The sequence below is a fragment of the Motacilla alba genome, chromosome 28 (assembly GCF_015832195.1).
Source record: "Motacilla alba alba isolate MOTALB_02 chromosome 28, Motacilla_alba_V1.0_pri, whole genome shotgun sequence".
Lineage (NCBI taxonomy): Eukaryota > Metazoa > Chordata > Aves > Passeriformes > Motacillidae > Motacilla > Motacilla alba.
Window position 1 is genome coordinate 3,455,065 of NC_052043.1, and position 16,347 is coordinate 3,471,411.

Here is a 16,347-nt window from a genome sequence, read left to right on the forward strand (position 1 = left end):
GTCCTGCAAGGTACTCACTGGTCAGCACTGGCTGCTCATTGTAGCCTGGGAAAAGAGAGAGACAGAGGGTCAGAGGCTGGAGCTGGGCAAGGGGCAGCACTGGGGCAGGGCTGCCATGGCAGAGCAGGGGAGGCCGAGGGAGGAGTGCCGGTCACCGTTGACGTAGAGGCTGTCCTTGTCCAGGCTGTAGGGGCCCAGCTGGCTGATGCCTCTGGTCTTGTTGCTCACTTGGTGGTACAGCCCCACCCTGTCCAAAGGCGCAGCCGAGGCCTCCTTGCTGTAGGTGCACACGGCGTCCACCCGGGTCTCGTCCCTGTGACTGCCCGGCCTGCAAAACACAGGGGCCTCCCTCAGCACCCTCCTCTGCACATTCTCCCTTCAAGGCTGGATTCTGGTTATGGTCTTTCCATGGAGGAATTGAGCGTCAACTAAGGCAACAATATGAGCATGTGGGAGGAAGAGCTTTGGAAAAGAGGGGATACTCTAAGGAAGGAGGGCATCAAGGTGGCGTTCTCAGCCCGTAGGCTGGGCACTAACAGACAATAGATTGTAGACCAACTATGGAAGTGACCATGGGTTCTGCAGGAACTCTTGTTCGTTATCCATACCTCAAGTCTGTTGTTTCACATCCTTGGAAAACAGGGCCAATGCTGCTTTCCTTGAACAGGCGGTCCAGCTGCCAATAGAAGAGGTTTTACAATTATGCAATGGCCAGCTCTGAAATGCTTCTAAGCTGTTGAGGTCATTGGGGTCAAGGATATGGCTCAGTGTTGATCCACCTACCATCATGTTCATAACCCTTCGAGTAGCTTTGAACTTGGCCGAGTCAGGATTCTCCAGGTCAGAAGTGTAGGGGAGGTTGGTGATGGTGAAGTTGACGGTGAAATGTTCAAGTGCAGCAGCTGTCGTTGTTGGTGGCTGGGTGGGAGCTGGAAGAAGCACAGATGGGGAATGACAAGGGGCAAAGACTTGGTTGTTTCAGCTCTGGCTGGATGAGAGCAAAAGTCTCCAGGCAGGCCTGCTCTCCAAGGGAAAGGCTTGGAAGCTCCTCATGTCACCAGGACCTCAAGAACCACCCCCAGGCCTACTCTGTCCATAAAAGTTCTCAGTGTGGCACTTGCAGTGTTGTGATCCCATCCCGCTCCTGCAAGGTACTCACTGGTCAGCACTGTCTGCTCGTTGTAGCCTGGGAAAAGAGAGAGACAGAGGGTCAGGAGCTGGAGCTGGGCAAGGGGCAGCACTGGGGCAGGGCTGCCATGTTAGAGCAGAGGAGGCCGAGGGAGGAGCGCCAGTCACCGTTGACGTAGAGGCTGTCCTTGTCCAGGCTGTAGGGGCCCAGCTGGCTGATGCCTCTGGTCTTGTTGCTCACTTGGTGGTACAGCCCCACCCTGTCCAAAGGCGCAGCCGAGGCCTCCTTGCTGTAGGTGCACACGGCGTCCACCCGGGTCTCGTCCCTGTGACTGCCCGGCCTGCAAAACACAGGGGCCTCCCTCAGCACCCTCCTCTGCACATTCTCTACTGAAGGCTGAAACTATGGCCTGCCATGGCCACCCTTGCATTGGAATGGGAGCTTTGCCTTCCCAAAATCTGTGTCTTTCTGAGGGCTTGGGACTGCTCTACAACCTCACTAGTGCCTTGAGTCTACTGTGGAGGAAGAGTGCCTAAAAGGAGTTTACACTAATCTCGGGGTTGGCCTTCACCATCCCAAGATGAGAGTTCAGGTAGTGAGGTGATTGTCTAAGAGTGAGTGGATATCACAGAGTAGTTCCTGGGGCGGGAGTGCATTAGAGAGGAGATCAGGGATCCATGAAAGGGGAGAAAATACATGAGAGGGCGTAGTTCCTGTATGAGAGAGGGCCTTGCAAAGGGACACTGGGGTGGAACCCGTACCTGAAGTCTGTTGTTTCACATCCTTGGAAAACAGGGCCAATGCTGCTTTCCTTCAGCAGACGGTCCAGCTGCAAAGGGAAGACATTTCCCAGTTAAGCCATGAAGAGCTGTCTGCACTTCCTCCAAGCTGATTAGTACAGTGGGGATATGAGAATGTCGCACTATAGGTCGACTTACCAGGGTGTTCATAGAGCTTTGAGTAGCTCTGAACTTGGCTGAGTCAGGATTCTCCAGGTCAGAAGTGTAGGGGAGGTTGGTGATGGTGAAGTTGACGGTGAAACGCTCCAGGGCAGCAGCTGTCGTTGTTGGTGGGTGGGTAGGAGCTGGAAAACACACAGATGGGGAATGACAAGGGGCAAGAGCCTCAGTGTCAGGGCTCTGGAAAGAAAACCAGTGAGGTCTCCTGCCAGCCCTGGTGTTCATGGAAAAGGCTGCCATGATTCCCAAATTTCCCCAAGGAATTAAAGGCCATAGCCCCACTGCCTTTGCAAGACCCCAGCAGAGAATTTGCAACCTGCTGATTATTTCCCCATCCTGCAAGGTACTCACTGGTCAGCACTGGCTGCTCGTTGTAGCCTGGGAAAAGAGAGAGACAGAGGGTCAGGAGCTGGAGCTGGGCAAGGGGCAGCACTGGGTCAGGGCTGCCATGGCAGAGCAGGGGAGGCCGAGGGATGAGCGCCGGTCACCGTTGACGTAGAGACTGTCCTTGTCCAGGCTGTAGGGGCCCAGCTGGCTGATGCCTCTGGTCTTGTTGCTCACTTGGTGGTACAGCCCCACCCTGTCCAAAGGCGCAGCTGAGGCCTCCTTGCTGTAGGTGCACACGGCGTCCACCCGGGTCTCGTCCCTGTGACTGCCCGGCCTGCAAAACACAGGGGCCTCCCTCAGCACCCTCCTCTGCACATGCTCCCTTCAGGGTTGGGTCTTTCATAGCGCTTTGATAGTTGAAACGCCTGGTATGACTTCCCTAAATGTGCATATTTTTCGTAGCCAGATACTGCTCTTCATCTCTGCTAATGCTCTGTGATCAAGGAGAGTACCTGAAAGGACTTTAAAATATTCTAGAGTTTACTAAATAAACTTAGTTTACACCCTGCCAAGATGAGGGCATGGGCCTTGAGGGGGGAGCTTTTAGAGGAAGTGGCATCAAGTAGGATAATATCCTGGAGAGCACTAGCAAGAAGGGCCTACATCTGTAAAAGGAGAGAACATGAGTGTTCTCCTACCCACATGCAGACATGTAATGTGTGCCTGGACCCTTCAGAGGGACAGGGGGGTGCAATCCATACCTGAAATCTGTCGTTTCACATCCATGGAAAGTAGAGCCAATGCTGCTTTCCTTCAGCAGGCGGTCCAGCTGCCAATAGAAGAGGTTTTACAATTATGCAATGGCCAGCTCTGAAATGCTTCCAAGCTGTTGAGGTCATTGGGGTCAAGGATATGGCTCAGTGTTGATCCACCTACCATCATGTTCATAACCCTTCGAGTAGCTTTGAACTTGGCCGAGTCAGGATTCTCCAGGTCAGAAGTGTAGGGGAGGTTGGTGATGGTGAAGTTGACGGTGAAACGCTCCAGGGCAGCAGCTGTCGTTGTTGGTGGCTGGGTGGGAGCTGGAAGAAGCACAGATGGGGAATGACAAGGGGCAAAGACTGGGTTTTTTCAGCTCTGGCTGGATGAGAGCAAAAGTCTCCAGGCAGGCCTGCTCTCCAAGGGAAAGACTTGGAAGCTCCCCTTGTCACCAGGACCTCAAGAACCACCCCCGGGCCTACTCTGTCCATAAAAGACCTCAGTGTGGCACTTGCAGTGTTGTGATCCCATCCCAGTCCTGCAAGGTACTCACTGGTCAGCACTGTCTGCTCGTTGTAGCCTGGGAAAAGAGAGAGACAGAGGGTCAGAGGCTGGAGCTGGGCAAGGGGCAGCACTGGGGCAGGGCTGCCATGTTAGAGCAGAGGAGGCCGAGGGAGGAGCGCCAGTCACCGTTGACGTAGAGGCTGTCCTTGTCCAGGCTGTAGGGGCCCAGCTGGCTGATGCCTCTGGTCTTGTTGCTCACTTGGTGGTACAGCCCCACCCTGTCCAAAGGCGCAGCCGAGGCCTCCTTGCTGTAGGTGCACACGGCGTCCACCCGGGTCTCGTCCCTGTGACTGCCCGGCCTGCAAAACACAGGGGCCTCCCTCAGAAATCCTCCTCTGCACATTGTCTCCACAGGCCGGAGACAGGTCTTGGGACTGCCATGGCCATTCCTGTCTGTGAAACCCATGTATGCTTTCCCAAATTACATGTGCTGTAGTCAAGTACTGCTCCCTACCATCACTAATGCCCAGGTGTTCTTCAAGAACAAGGGGGCCTATAAAGAATGCAGAATCATCCTGCGATTGGACCTTCAGAACACAAATATGAGGGTAAAGGGAATGCAGGTGATCTCTGAGAGAGCAGGACATCATGGAGAATGGAGTGGGACAGGAGGGCATTATGGAGAAGGTGCTGCATCCATAAAAGAAGCAAACATATGTACGACTGCCACAATTATCTGAGGGATGTCTTTACAAAAAGACACTGGAGTGCAGTTCATACCTGAAGCCTGTTGTTTCACATCCTTGGAAAACAGGGCCAATGCTGCTTTCCTTCAGCAGACGGTCCAGCTGCAAAGGGAAGACATTTCCCAGTTAAGCCATGAAGAGCTGTCTGCACTTCCTCCAAGCTGATTAGTACAGTGGGGATATGAGAATGTCGCACTATAGGTCGACTTACCAGGGTGTTCATAGAGCTTTGAGTAGCTCTGAACTTGGCTGAGTCAGGATTCTCCAGGTCAGAAGTGTAGGGGAGGTTGGTGATGGTGAAGTTGACGGTGAAACGCTCCAGGGCAGCAGCTGTCGTTGTTGGTGGGTGGGTAGGAGCTGGAAAACACACAGATGGGGAATGACAAGGGGCAAGAGCCTCAGTGTCAGGGCTCTGGAAAGAAAACCAGTGAGGTCTCCTGCCAGCCCTGGTGTTCATGGAAAAGGCTGCCATGATTCCCAAATTTCCCCAAGGAATTAAAGGCCATAGCCCCACTGCCTTTGCAAGACCCCAGCAGAGAATTTGCAACCTGCTGATTATTTCCCCATCCTGCAAGGTACTCACTGGTCAGCACTGGCTGCTCGTTGTAGCCTGGGAAAAGAGAGAGACAGAGGGTCAGGAGCTGGAGCTGGGCAAGGGGCAGCACTGGGTCAGGGCTGCCATGGCAGAGCAGGGGAGGCCGAGGGATGAGCGCCAGTCACCGTTGACGTAGAGGCTGTCCTTGTCCAGGCTGTAGGGGCCCAGCTGGCTGATGCCTCTGGTCTTGTTGCTCACTTGGTGGTACAGCCCCACCCTGTCCAAAGGCGCAGCCGAGGCCTCCTTGCTGTAGGTGCACACGGCGTCCACCCGGGTCTCGTCCCTGTGACTGCCCGGCCTGCAAAACACAGGGGCCTCCCTCAGCACCCTCCTCTGCACATGCTCCCTTCAGGGTTGGGTCTTTCATAGCGCTTTGATAGTTGAAACGCCTGGTATGACTTCCCTAAATGTGCATATTTTTCGTAGCCAGATACTGCTCTTCATCTCTGCTAATGCTCTGTGATCAAGGAGAGTACCTGAAAGGACTTTAAAATATTCTAGAGTTTACTAAATAAACTTAGTTTACACCCTGCCAAGATGAGGGCATGGGCCTTGAGGGGGGAGCTTTTAGAGGAAGTGGCATCAGGTAGGATAATATCCTGGAGAGCACTAGCAAGAAGGGCCTACATCTGTAAAAGGAGAGAACATGAGTGTTCTCCTACCCACATGCAGACATGTAATGTGTGCCTGGACCCTTCAGAGGGACAGGGGGGTGCAATCCATACCTGAAATCTGTCGTTTCACATCCATGGAAAGTAGAGCCAATGCTGCTTTCCTTCAGCAGGCGGTCCAGCTGCCAATAGAAGAGGTTTTACAATTATGCAATGGCCAGCTCTGAAATGCTTCCAAGCTGTTGAGGTCATTGGGGTCAAGGATATGGCTCAGTGTTGATCCACCTACCATCATGTTCATAACCCTTCGAGTAGCTTTGAACTTGGCCGAGTCAGGATTCTCCAGGTCAGAAGTGTAGGGGAGGTTGGTGATGGTGAAGTTGACGGTGAAACGCTCCAGGGCAGCAGCTGTCGTTGTTGGTGGCTGGGTGGGAGCTGGAAGAAGCACAGATGGGGAATGACAAGGGGCAAAGACTGGGTTTTTTCAGCTCTGGCTGGATGAGAGCAAAAGTCTCCAGGCAGGCCTGCTCTCCAAGGGAAAGACTTGGAAGCTCCCCTTGTCACCAGGACCTCAAGAACCACCCCCGGGCCTACTCTGTCCATAAAAGACCTCAGTGTGGCACTTGCAGTGTTGTGATCCCATCCCAGTCCTGCAAGGTACTCACTGGTCAGCACTGTCTGCTCGTTGTAGCCTGGGAAAAGAGAGAGACAGAGGGTCAGAGGCTGGAGCTGGGCAAGGGGCAGCACTGGGGCAGGGCTGCCATGTTAGAGCAGAGGAGGCCGAGGGAGGAGCGCCAGTCACCGTTGACGTAGAGGCTGTCCTTGTCCAGGCTGTAGGGGCCCAGCTGGCTGATGCCTCTGGTCTTGTTGCTCACTTGGTGGTACAGCCCCACCCTGTCCAAAGGCGCAGCCGAGGCCTCCTTGCTGTAGGTGCACACGGCGTCCACCCGGGTCTCGTCCCTGTGACTGCCCGGCCTGCAAAACACAGGGGCCTCCCTCAGAAATCCTCCTCTGCACATTGTCTCCACAGGCCGGAGACAGGTCTTGGGACTGCCATGGCCATTCCTGTCTGTGAAACCCATGTATGCTTTCCCAAATTACATGTGCCGTAGTCAAGTACTGCTCCCTACCATCACTAATGCCCAGGTGTTCTTCAAGAACAAGGGGGCCTATAAAGAATGCAGAATCATCCTGCGATTGGACCTTCAGAACACAAATATGAGGGTAAAGGGAATGCAGGTGATCTCTGAGAGAGCAGGACATCATGGAGAATGGAGTGGGACAGGAGGGCATTATGGAGAAGGTGCTGCATCCATAAAAGAAGCAAACATATGTACGACTGCCACAATTATCTGAGGGATGTCTTTACAAAAAGACACTGGAGTGCAGTTCATACCTGAAGCCTGTTGTTTCACATCCTTGGAAAACAGGGCCAATGCTGCTTTTCTTCAGCAGGCGGTCCAGCTGCAAAGGGAAGACATTTCCCAGTTAAGCCATGACCATCTCTCTCTGTAATTCCCCCAAGGTGATGAGGCCAATGAGGGCAGGGATATGGGTCTGTCCGGGTCCACGTACCAGGGTGTTCATAACCCTTTGTGTAGCTCTGAACTTGGCCGAGTCAGGATTCTCCAGGTCAGAAGTGTAGGGGAGGTTGGTGATGGTGAAGTTGACGGTGAAACGCTCCAGGGCAGCAGCTGTCGTTGTTGGTGGCTGGGTGGGAGCTGGAAGAAGCACAGATGGTGAAGGAAAAGAGCCAAGAGCTGGCATGTCCAGGCTACTGTTTGACAAACGCAACGGGCTGCTGCCAACTGTATTATCCATGGGGATGGCAGAAAGGCTCCCCATGTCCCCAGGATCTCATGCCCAATCCCCCGCCTCCAGCAACACAGAAAAGACTAGTTTGAGGCACTTGCTGTCCTTTGAGCCAATCCCAGTCCTGCAAGGTACTCACTGGTCAGCACTGGCTGCTCGTTGTAGCCTGGGAAAAGAGAGAGACAGAGGGTCAGGAGCTGGAGCTGGGCAAGGGGCAGCACTGGGGCAGGGCTGCCATGGCAGAGCAGGGGAGACCAAGGGAGGAGCGCCGGTCACCGTTGACGTAGAGGCTGTCCTTGTCCAGGCTGTAGGGGCCCAGCTGGCTGATGCCTCTGGTCTTGTTGCTCACTTGGTGGTACAGCCCCACCCTGTCCAAAGGCGCAGCCGAGGCCTCCTTGCTGTAGGTGCACACGGCGTCCACCCGGGTCTCGTCCCTGTGACTGCCCGGCCTGCAAAACACAGGGGCCTCCCTCAGCACCCTCCTATGTACATGTTTCCCTCTCAACGATGGTCTTGAAATTGCCATGGTCATTTTGGAGTTGCAATGCAAGCTTTGCCTTCTCAACATTTCAGTTTCGCTTCTTGTTGTCTGGGCACTCTTCTCCAACTTCAATATCACTCTGTACATGTTCATGAAAGAGATGGCCTGGAAGGACTTTTGACTCAGCTCGGGATTGGGCCTTTAGCACCCAAATAGAAGAGTTCAGCAAGTGAGGGGGACATATGTGAGAGAAGAACAGCAGGAGAAAGACCCTGGGAAGCACAGAGCATGTCATTGCGCCATTAAAGTTGAAGAACACGACCACGATTAGGTCCCATATGCAAGGAAGGACATTGCAAGGGGACACTGGAAGGCCACTCATACCTGAAGCCTGTTGTTTCACATCCTTGGAAAACAGGGCCAATGCTGCTTTCCTTCAACAGGCGGTCCAGCTGCAAAGGGAAGACATTTCCCAGTTAAACCATGACCAGCTGTCTGCACTCCATTGAACTTGATGAGTACGGGTAGGACATGAATATGTCCAAGTGATGGTCCACGCACCAGGGTGTTCATAACCCTTTGTGTAGCTCTGAACTTGGCCGAGTCAGGATTCTCCAGGTCAGAAGTGTAGGGGAGGTTGGTGATGGTGAAGTTGACGGTGAAACGCTCCAGGGCAGCAGCTGTCGTTGTTGGTGGCTGGGTGGGAGCTGGAAGAAGCACAGATGAGGAATGACAAGGGGCAAGACCCTCAGTGTCAGGGCTCTGCATCAAAAAACATGGAGGAGCCTTGCTGATTTCCCCTCCATGGGGATGGCAGGGAGGCTCCCTGTGTCCTCAAGGATTTCATGCCCCATGCCCTCAAGGATTTCATGCCCCATCCCCCAGCCTCCAGCAACACAGAGAAGACCAGCCTGAGGCCGGCGCGGTGTTATGAACCCATCCCAGTCCTGCAAGGTACTCACTGGTCAGCACTGGCTGCTCGTTGTAGCCTGGGAAAAGAGAGAGACAGAGGGTCAGAGGCTGGAGCTGGGCAAGGGGCAGCACTGGGGCAGGGCTGCCATGGCAGAGCAGAGGAGGCCGAGGGAGGAGCGCCGGTCACCGTTGACGTAGAGGCTGTCCTTGTCCAGGCTGTAGGGGCCCAGCTGGCTGATGCCTCTGGTCTTGTTGCTCACTTGGTGGTACAGCCCCACCCTGTCCAAAGGCGCAGCCGAGGCCTCCTTGCTGTAGGTGCACACGGCGTCCACCCGGGTCTCGTCCCTGTGACTGCCCGGCCTGCAAAACACAGGGGCCTCCCTCAGCACCCTCCTCTGCACATTCTCCCTGATGGGCTGGGTGTTGCATTTGCCATTGCCATTTCAGAGCTGCAATGCATGCTCTGCCTTCCCTAAATATGGCTTTTTCTTTTTCCGTTTCTGCTCTCCTCCTTCACTAATGCCCCAGGTCCTTTTCAGGAACAAGTAATCAAGGCCAGACATAACATTTTCTTAAGGTTAGACCATAAGCACTTTGAGATGAGATTACAGGCTTTGAGGAGATTGTCTAAGAAGGATGGAAGTAAGTGAGAAGGTCTTTGGACCGTAGAGCATTATTGAGAAGGTCCTGCCTCGGGAAAGAGGCAAATATGAGCGTGACTGGTACATTTATGAGGGAGAGCCTTGCAAAGGGACACTGGGGTGGAACCCATACCTGAAGCCTGTTGTTTCACATCCTTGGAAAACAGGGCCAATGCTGCTTTCCTTCAACAGGCGGTCCAGCTGCAAAGGGAAGACATTTCCCAGTTAAGCCATGACCAGCTGTCTGCACTCCATTGAACTTGATGAGTACAGGTAGGACATGAGTATGTCCCAGTGATGGTCCACGTACCAGGGTGTTCATAACCCTTTGTGTAGCTCTGAACTTGGCCGAGTCAGGATTCTCCAGGTCAGAAGTGTAGGGGAGGTTGGTGATGGTGAAGTTGACGGTGAAACGCTCCAGGGCAGCAGCTGTCGTTGTTGGTGGCTGGGTGGGAGCTGGAAGAAGCACAGATGGGGAATGACAAGGGGAAAAGACTTGGTTGTAACAGCCCTGGCTGGACAACTGCAGAGGTTTCCCGCCAGTCCTTTTCTCTAAGGGGAAGATAGGAATATCCCCATGTCCCCAGGATTTCATGCCCCAGGCCCAAGATTCCTCTGTCCTACAGATGGCTTCAATGCAGCACTCGCTGTCTTGTGAACCCATCCCAGTCCTGCAAGGTACTCACTGGTCAGCACAGGCTGCTCGTTGTAGCCTGGGAAAAGAGAGAGACAGAGGGTCAGGAGCTGGAGCTGGGCAAGGGGCAGCACTGGGGCAGGGCTGCCATGGCAGAGCAGAGGAGGCCAAGGGGGGAGCGCTGGTCACCGTTGACGTAGAGGCTGTCCCTGTCCAGGCTGTAGGGGCCCAGCTGGCTGATGCCTCTGGTCTTGTTGCTCACTTGGTGGTACAGCCCCACCCTGTCCAAAGGCGCAGCCGAGGCCTCCTTGCTGTAGGTGCACACGGCGTCCACCCGGGTCTCGTCCCTGTGACTGCCCGGCCTGCAAAACACAGGGGCCTCCCTCAGAAATCCTCCTCTGCACATTCTTCCTTCTGGGCTGGGCGTTGCACCTGCCATTGCCATTTCTGAGCTGCTGTGCAAGCTCTGCCTTCCCTAAATATGGCTTTTTCTTTTTCAGTTTCTGCTCTCCACCTTCACTAATGCCCCAGGTCCTTTTCAGGAACAAGTAATCAAGGCCAGACCAAACGTTTTCTCAAGGTTAGACCATAAGCACTTTGAGATGAGATTACAGGCTTTGAGGAGATTGTCTAAGAAGGATGGAAGTCAGTGAGAAGGTCTTTGGACCATAGAGCATTATTGAGAAGGTCCTGCCTCGGGAAAGAGGCCAATATGAGCGTGACTGGTACATTTATGAGGGAGAGCCTTGCAAAGGGACACTGGGGTGGAACCCATACCTGAAGCCTGTTGTTTCACATCCTTGGAAAACAGGGCCAATGCTGCTTTCCTTCAGCAGGCGGTCCAGCTGCAAAGGGAAGACATTTCCCAGTTAAGCCATGACCAGCTGTCTGCACTCCATTGAACTTGATGAGTACAGGTAGGACATGAGTATGTCCCACTGATGGTCCACGTACCAGGGTGTTCATAACCCTTTGTGTAGCTCTGAACTTGGCTGAGTCAGGATTCTCCAGGTCAGAAGTGTAGGGGAGGTTGGTGATGGTGAAGTTGACGGTGAAACGCTCCAGGGCAGTAGGTGTCGTTGTTGGTGGCTGGGTGGGAGCTGGAAGAAGAACAGATGGGGAATGACAAGGGGCAAGAGCCTCAGTGTCAGGGCTCCGCATTGAAAAACATGGAGGAGCCTTGCTGATTTCCCCTCCATGGGGATGGCAGGGAGGCTTCCCATGCCCTCAAGGATTTCATGCCCCATCCTCCAGCCTCCAGCATAACAGAGAAGACCAGCCTGAGGCCCTTGCTGTCTTGTGAACCCATCCCGCTCCTGCAAGGTACTCACTGGTCAGCACTGGCTGCTCGTTGTAGCCTGGGAAAAGAGAGAGACAGAGGGTCAGGAGCTGCAGCTGGGACAGGGGCAGCACTGGGGCAGAGCTGCCATGGCAGAGCAGGGGAGGCCGAGGGAGGAGCGCCGGTCACCGTTTACGTAGAGGCTGTCCTTGTCCAGGCTGTAGGGGCCCAGCTGGCTGTTGCCTCTGGTCTTGTTGCTCACTTGGTGGTACAGCCCCACCCTGTCCAAAGGCGCAGCCGAGGCCTCCTTGCTGTAGGTGCACACGGCGTCCACCCGGGTCTCGTCCCTGTGACTGCCCGGCCTGCAAAACACAGGGGCCTCCCTCAGCACCCTCCTCTGCTCATAATCTCATCACAGGTGGACTCTGGGCCTCTTGTGGCCATTCCTGAGTGGGAATGCAAGCCCTCTCTTCCTGACAAGTCTTTGTGGTGGGTGGCCACTGCTCTCCATGCACTAACACTGTAGAACTGTTCAAGAAGAAAAGGCTCTGGAAGAACTTTAGAGTCATTTTGGGGCTATTCTGTCACCTCCATGAGGTAAGAGAATAGGCACTGAAGGTCAGCTCTAAGTCAGTGGACATTAGGAATGAAGTGCTGGGGCAGGAGGGCATAAGGAAGATCATCCTGAATTGACAAGAGAGGGTCCAACGGACGATGACCAACAACGGCCACTTCTCAAAGCAAGGGGACTCCAAAACACCACTTGGGCATGACTCATACCTGAAGCCTTTTGTCTCACATCCTTGGAATACAGGGCCAATACTGCTTTCCTTCAACAGGCGGTCCAGCTGCCAAGGGGAGAAGTTTCACAATTAAGCCATGGTCAGCTCCCTGCACTCCCACCAATCTGAGGGGGCATGGAAATGTCCCAGTGATGGTCCACATACCAGGGTGTTCATAACCCTTTGTGTAGCTCTGAACTTGGCCGAGTCAGGATTCTCCAGGTCAGAAGTGTAGGGGAGGTTGGTGATGGTGAAGTTGACGGTGAAACGCTCCAGGGCAGCAGCTGTCGTTGTTGGTGGCTGGGTGGGAGCTGGAAGAAGCAGAGAAAGGAAATGACAAGGGGCAAAGACTTGGTTGTAACACCCCTGGCTGGACAAGTGCAGAGGTTTCCTGCCAGTCCTGATCTCCAAGGGGAAGGACAGGAATATCCCCATGTCCCCAGGATTTCATGCCCCAGGCCCAAGATTCATCTGTCCTACAGATGGCTTCAATGCAGCACTCGCTGTCTTGTGAACCCATCCCAGTCCTGCAAGGTACTCACTGGTCAGCACAGGCTGCTCGTTGTAGCCTGGGAAAAGAGAGAGACAGAGGGTCAGGAGCTGGAGCTGGGCAAGGGGCAGCACTGGGGCAGGGCTGCCGTGGCAGAGCAGAGGACGCCGAGGGAGGAGCGCCGGTCACCGTTGACGTAGAGGCTGTCCTTGTCCAGGCTGTAGGGGCCCAGCTGGCTGATGCCTCTGGTCTTGTTGCTCACTTGGTGGTACAGCCCCACCCTGTCCAAAGGCGCAGCCGAGGCCTCCTTGCTGTAGGTGCACACGGCATCCACCCGGGTCTCGTCCCTGTGACTGCCCGGCCTGCAAAACACAGGGGCCTCCCTCAGCACCCTCCTCTGCACATTGTCTCCACAGGCCATGGTCATGCGCCTGCTGTGGCCATTCCTGTCTCTGAAACCCATGTATGCTTTCCCAAATTATGTGTTTCATGGTCAGGCACTGCTCCCTGCCATCACTAATGCCAGGTATTCTTCGGGAACAGGAGGGCCTGGAAGTAATTCAGAATCTTCTTGGTGTAGGACCTTCAGTACCCCAAGATGAGGGTAAAGGGAATGCAGGAGGTCTCTGAGAGAGCAGACATCATGGAGAATGGAGTGGGACAGGAGGGCATTATGGAGAAGGTGCTGCATCCATAAAAGAAGCAAACATATGTATGACTGCCACAATTATCTGAGGGATGTCTTTACAAAAGACACTGGAGTGCAGTTCATACCTGAAGCCTGTTGTTTCACATCCTTGGAAAACAGGGCCAATGCTGCTTTCCTTCAGCAGGCGGTCCAGCTGCAAAGGGAAGACATTTCCCAGTTAAGCCATGACCATGTCTCTCTGTAATTCCCCAAAGGTGATGAGGCCAACGAGGGCAGGGATATGGGTCTGTTGGGGTCCACGTACCAGGGTGTTCATAACCCTTTGTGTAGCTCTGAACTTGGCCGAGTCAGGATTCTCCAGGTCAGAAGTGTAGGGGAGGTTGGTGATGGTGAAGTTGACGGTGAAACGCTCCAGGGCAGCAGCTGTCGTTGTTGGTGGCTGGGTGGGAGCTGGAAGAACCACACATGATGAAGAAAAAGAGACAAGAGCTGGCATGTCCAGGCTACTGTTTGACAAACACAACGGGCTGCTGCCAACTGTATTATCCATGGGGATGGCAGAAAGGCTCCCCATGTCCCCAGGATCTCATGCCCAATCCCCCGCCTCCAGCACCCCAGAGAAGACTAGTTTGAGGCCCTTGCTGTCCTGTGAGCCCATCCCAGTCCTGCAAGGTACTCACTGGTCAGCACTGGCTGCTCGTTGTAGCCTGGGAAAAGAGAGAGACAGAGGGTCAGAGGCTGGAGCTGGGCAAGGGGCAGCACTGGGGCAGAGCTGCCATGGCAGAGCAGGGGAGGCCGAGGGAGGAGCGCCGGTCACCGTTGACGTAGAGGCTGTCCTTGTCCAGGCTGTAGGGGCCCAGCTGGCTGATGCCTCTGGTCTTGTTGCTCACTTGGTGGTACAGCCCCACCCTGTCCAAAGGCGCAGCCGAGGCCTCCTTGCTGTAGGTGCACACGGCGTCCACCCGGGTCTCGTCCCTGTGACTGCCCGGCCTGCAAAACACAGGGGCCTCCCTCAGCACCCTCCTCTGCTCATAATCTCATCACAGGTGGACTCTGGGCCTCTTGTGGCCATTCCTGAGTGGGAATGCAAGCCCTCTCTTCCTGACAAGTCTTTGTGGTGGGTGGCCACTGCTCTCCACGCATTAACACTGTAGAACTGTTCAAGAAGAAAAGGCTCTGGAAGAACTTTAGAGTCATTTTGGGGCTATTCTGTCACCTCCATGAGGTAAGAGAATAGGCACTGAAGGTCAGCTCTAAGTCAGTGGACATTAGGAATGAAGTGCTGGGGCAGGAGGGCATAAGGAAGATCATCCTGAATTGACAAGAGAGGGTCCAACGGACGATGACCAACAACGGCCACTTCTCAAAGCAAGGGGACTCCAAAACACCACTTGGGCATGACTCATACCTGAAGCCTTTTGTCTCACATCCTTGGAATACAGGGCCAATACTGCTTTCCTTCAACAGGCGGTCCAGCTGCCAAGGGGAGAAGTTTCACAATTAAGCCATGGTCAGCTCCCTGCACACCCACCAATCTGAGGGGGCATGGAAATGTCCCAGTGACAGTCCACGTACCAGGGTGTTCATAACCCTTTGTGTAGCTCTGAACTTGGCCGAGTCCGGATTCTCCAGGTCAGAAGTGTAGGGGAGGTTGGTGATGGTGAAGTTGACGGTGAAACGCTCCAGGGCAGCAGCTGTCGTTGTTGGTGGCTGGGTGGGAGCTGGAAGAAGTACAGATGGTGAAGAGAAAGAGACAAGAGCTGGCATGTCCAGGCTACTGTTGGACAAACACAACGGGCTGCTGCCAACTGTATTATCCATGGGGATGGCAGAAAGGCTCCCCATGTCCCCAGGATCTCATGCCCTATCCCCCACCTCCAGCACCCCAGAGAAGACCAGTTTGAGGCACTTGCTGTCCTGTGAGCCCATCCCAGTCCTGCAAGGTACTCACTGGTCAGCACAGGCTGCTCGTTGTAGCCTGGGAAAAGAGAGAGACAGAGGGTCAGGAGCTGGAGCTGGGCAAGGGGCAGCACTGGGGCAGGGCTGCCATGGCAGAGCAGGGGAGGCCGAGGGAGGAGCGCCAGTCACCGTTGACGTAGAGGCTGTCCTTGTCCAGGCTGTAGGGGCCCAGCTGGCTGATGCCTCTGGTCTTGTTGCTCACTTGGTGGTACAGCCCCACCCTGTCCAAAGGCGCAGCCGAGGCCTCCTTGCTGTAGGTGCACACGGCGTCCACCCGGGTCTCGTCCCTGTGACTGCCCGGCCTGCAAAACACAGGGGCCTCCCTCAGCACCCTCCTCTGCACATTCTCCCTGCTGGGCTGGGTGTTGCACCTGCCATTGCCATTTCTGAGCTGCTGTGCAAGCTCTGCCTTCCCTAAATATGGCTTTTTCTTTTTCAGTTTCTGCTCTCCACCTTCACTAATGCCCCAGGTCCTTTTCAGGAACAAGTAATCAAGGCCAGACATAACATTTTCTTAAGGTTAGACCATAAGCACCTTGAGATGAGATTACAGGCTTTGAGGAGATTGTCTAAGGAGGATGGAAGTCAGTGAGAAGGTCTTTGGACCGTAGAGCATTATTGAGAAGCTCCTGCCTCGGGAAAGAGGCCAATATGAGCGTGACTGGTACATTTATGAGGGAGAGCCTTGCAAAGGGACACTGGGGTGGAGCCCATACCTGAAGCCTGTTGTTTCACATCCTTGGAAAACAGGGCCAATGCTGCTTTCCTTCAGCAGGCGGTCCAGCTGCAAAGGGAAGACATTTCCCAGTTAAGCCATAACCAGCTGTCTGCACTCCATTGAACTTGATGAGTACAGGTAGGACATGAGTATGTCCCACTGATGGTCCACGTACCAGGGTGTTCATAACCCTTTGTGTAGCTCTGAACTTGGCCGAGTCCGGATTCTCCAGGTCAGAAGTGTAGGGGAGGTTGGTGATGGTGAAGTTGACGGTGAAACGCTCCAGGGCAGCAGCTGTCCTTGTTGGTGGCTGGGTGGGAGCTGGAAGAAGAACAGATGGGGAATGACAAGGGGCAAGAG

General features: G+C 54.5%; 2 protein-coding genes across 13 annotated transcripts in view; both read right to left on the reverse strand.

Moving 5' to 3' along the window:
• LOC119712585 (mucin-16-like) overlaps positions 1-16,347 on the reverse strand; it is a 47,277-nt gene that overhangs the window by 19,666 nt on the left and 11,264 nt on the right. For 6 of the 12 annotated variants that reach the window (XM_038163989.1, XM_038163980.1, XM_038163983.1 and 3 more), the window contains 25 exons: positions 16,163-16,308; positions 14,719-14,786; positions 14,128-14,300; positions 13,991-14,017; positions 13,615-13,760; positions 13,436-13,503; positions 12,851-13,023; positions 12,714-12,740; positions 12,337-12,482; positions 12,170-12,237; positions 11,579-11,751; positions 11,442-11,468; positions 11,065-11,210; positions 10,888-10,955; positions 10,300-10,472; positions 10,163-10,189; positions 9,787-9,932; positions 9,610-9,677; positions 9,023-9,195; positions 8,886-8,912; positions 8,485-8,630; positions 8,308-8,375; positions 7,719-7,891; positions 7,582-7,608; positions 7,206-7,351 (listed from right to left, as the gene is read on the reverse strand). In XM_038163989.1, coding sequence (XP_038019917.1) covers positions 7,206-7,351; positions 7,582-7,608; positions 7,719-7,891; positions 8,308-8,375; positions 8,485-8,630; positions 8,886-8,912; positions 9,023-9,195; positions 9,610-9,677; positions 9,787-9,932; positions 10,163-10,189; positions 10,300-10,472; positions 10,888-10,955; positions 11,065-11,210; positions 11,442-11,468; positions 11,579-11,751; positions 12,170-12,237; positions 12,337-12,482; positions 12,714-12,740; positions 12,851-13,023; positions 13,436-13,503; positions 13,615-13,760; positions 13,991-14,017; positions 14,128-14,300; positions 14,719-14,786; positions 16,163-16,308 — 2,630 coding nt within the window. Of the gene's footprint in view, positions 1-7,205; positions 7,352-7,581; positions 7,609-7,718; positions 7,892-8,307; positions 8,376-8,484; positions 8,631-8,885; positions 8,913-9,022; positions 9,196-9,609; positions 9,678-9,786; positions 9,933-10,162; positions 10,190-10,299; positions 10,473-10,887; positions 10,956-11,064; positions 11,211-11,441; positions 11,469-11,578; positions 11,752-12,169; positions 12,238-12,336; positions 12,483-12,713; positions 12,741-12,850; positions 13,024-13,435; positions 13,504-13,614; positions 13,761-13,990; positions 14,018-14,127; positions 14,301-14,718; positions 14,787-14,885; positions 15,032-15,261; positions 15,289-15,398; positions 15,572-15,985; positions 16,054-16,162; positions 16,309-16,347 lie in introns of all 12 variants that reach the window. The other 6 variants (XM_038163981.1, XM_038163978.1, XM_038163977.1 and 3 more) reach the window with 6 other exon arrangements.
• Positions 1,022-6,234, reverse strand: LOC119712586 (mucin-16-like). The gene is made up of 12 exons (XM_038163990.1): positions 5,920-6,234; positions 5,745-5,812; positions 5,145-5,317; positions 5,008-5,034; positions 4,636-4,781; positions 4,459-4,526; positions 3,865-4,037; positions 2,440-2,466; positions 2,068-2,213; positions 1,891-1,958; positions 1,297-1,469; positions 1,022-1,186 (listed from the first exon to the last, which is right to left on the reverse strand). The coding sequence occupies exons 1-12, from the start codon at positions 5,929-5,931 to the stop codon at positions 1,050-1,052; spliced, it is 1,218 nt and encodes a 405-aa protein (XP_038019918.1). The 5' UTR covers positions 5,932-6,234; the 3' UTR covers positions 1,022-1,049.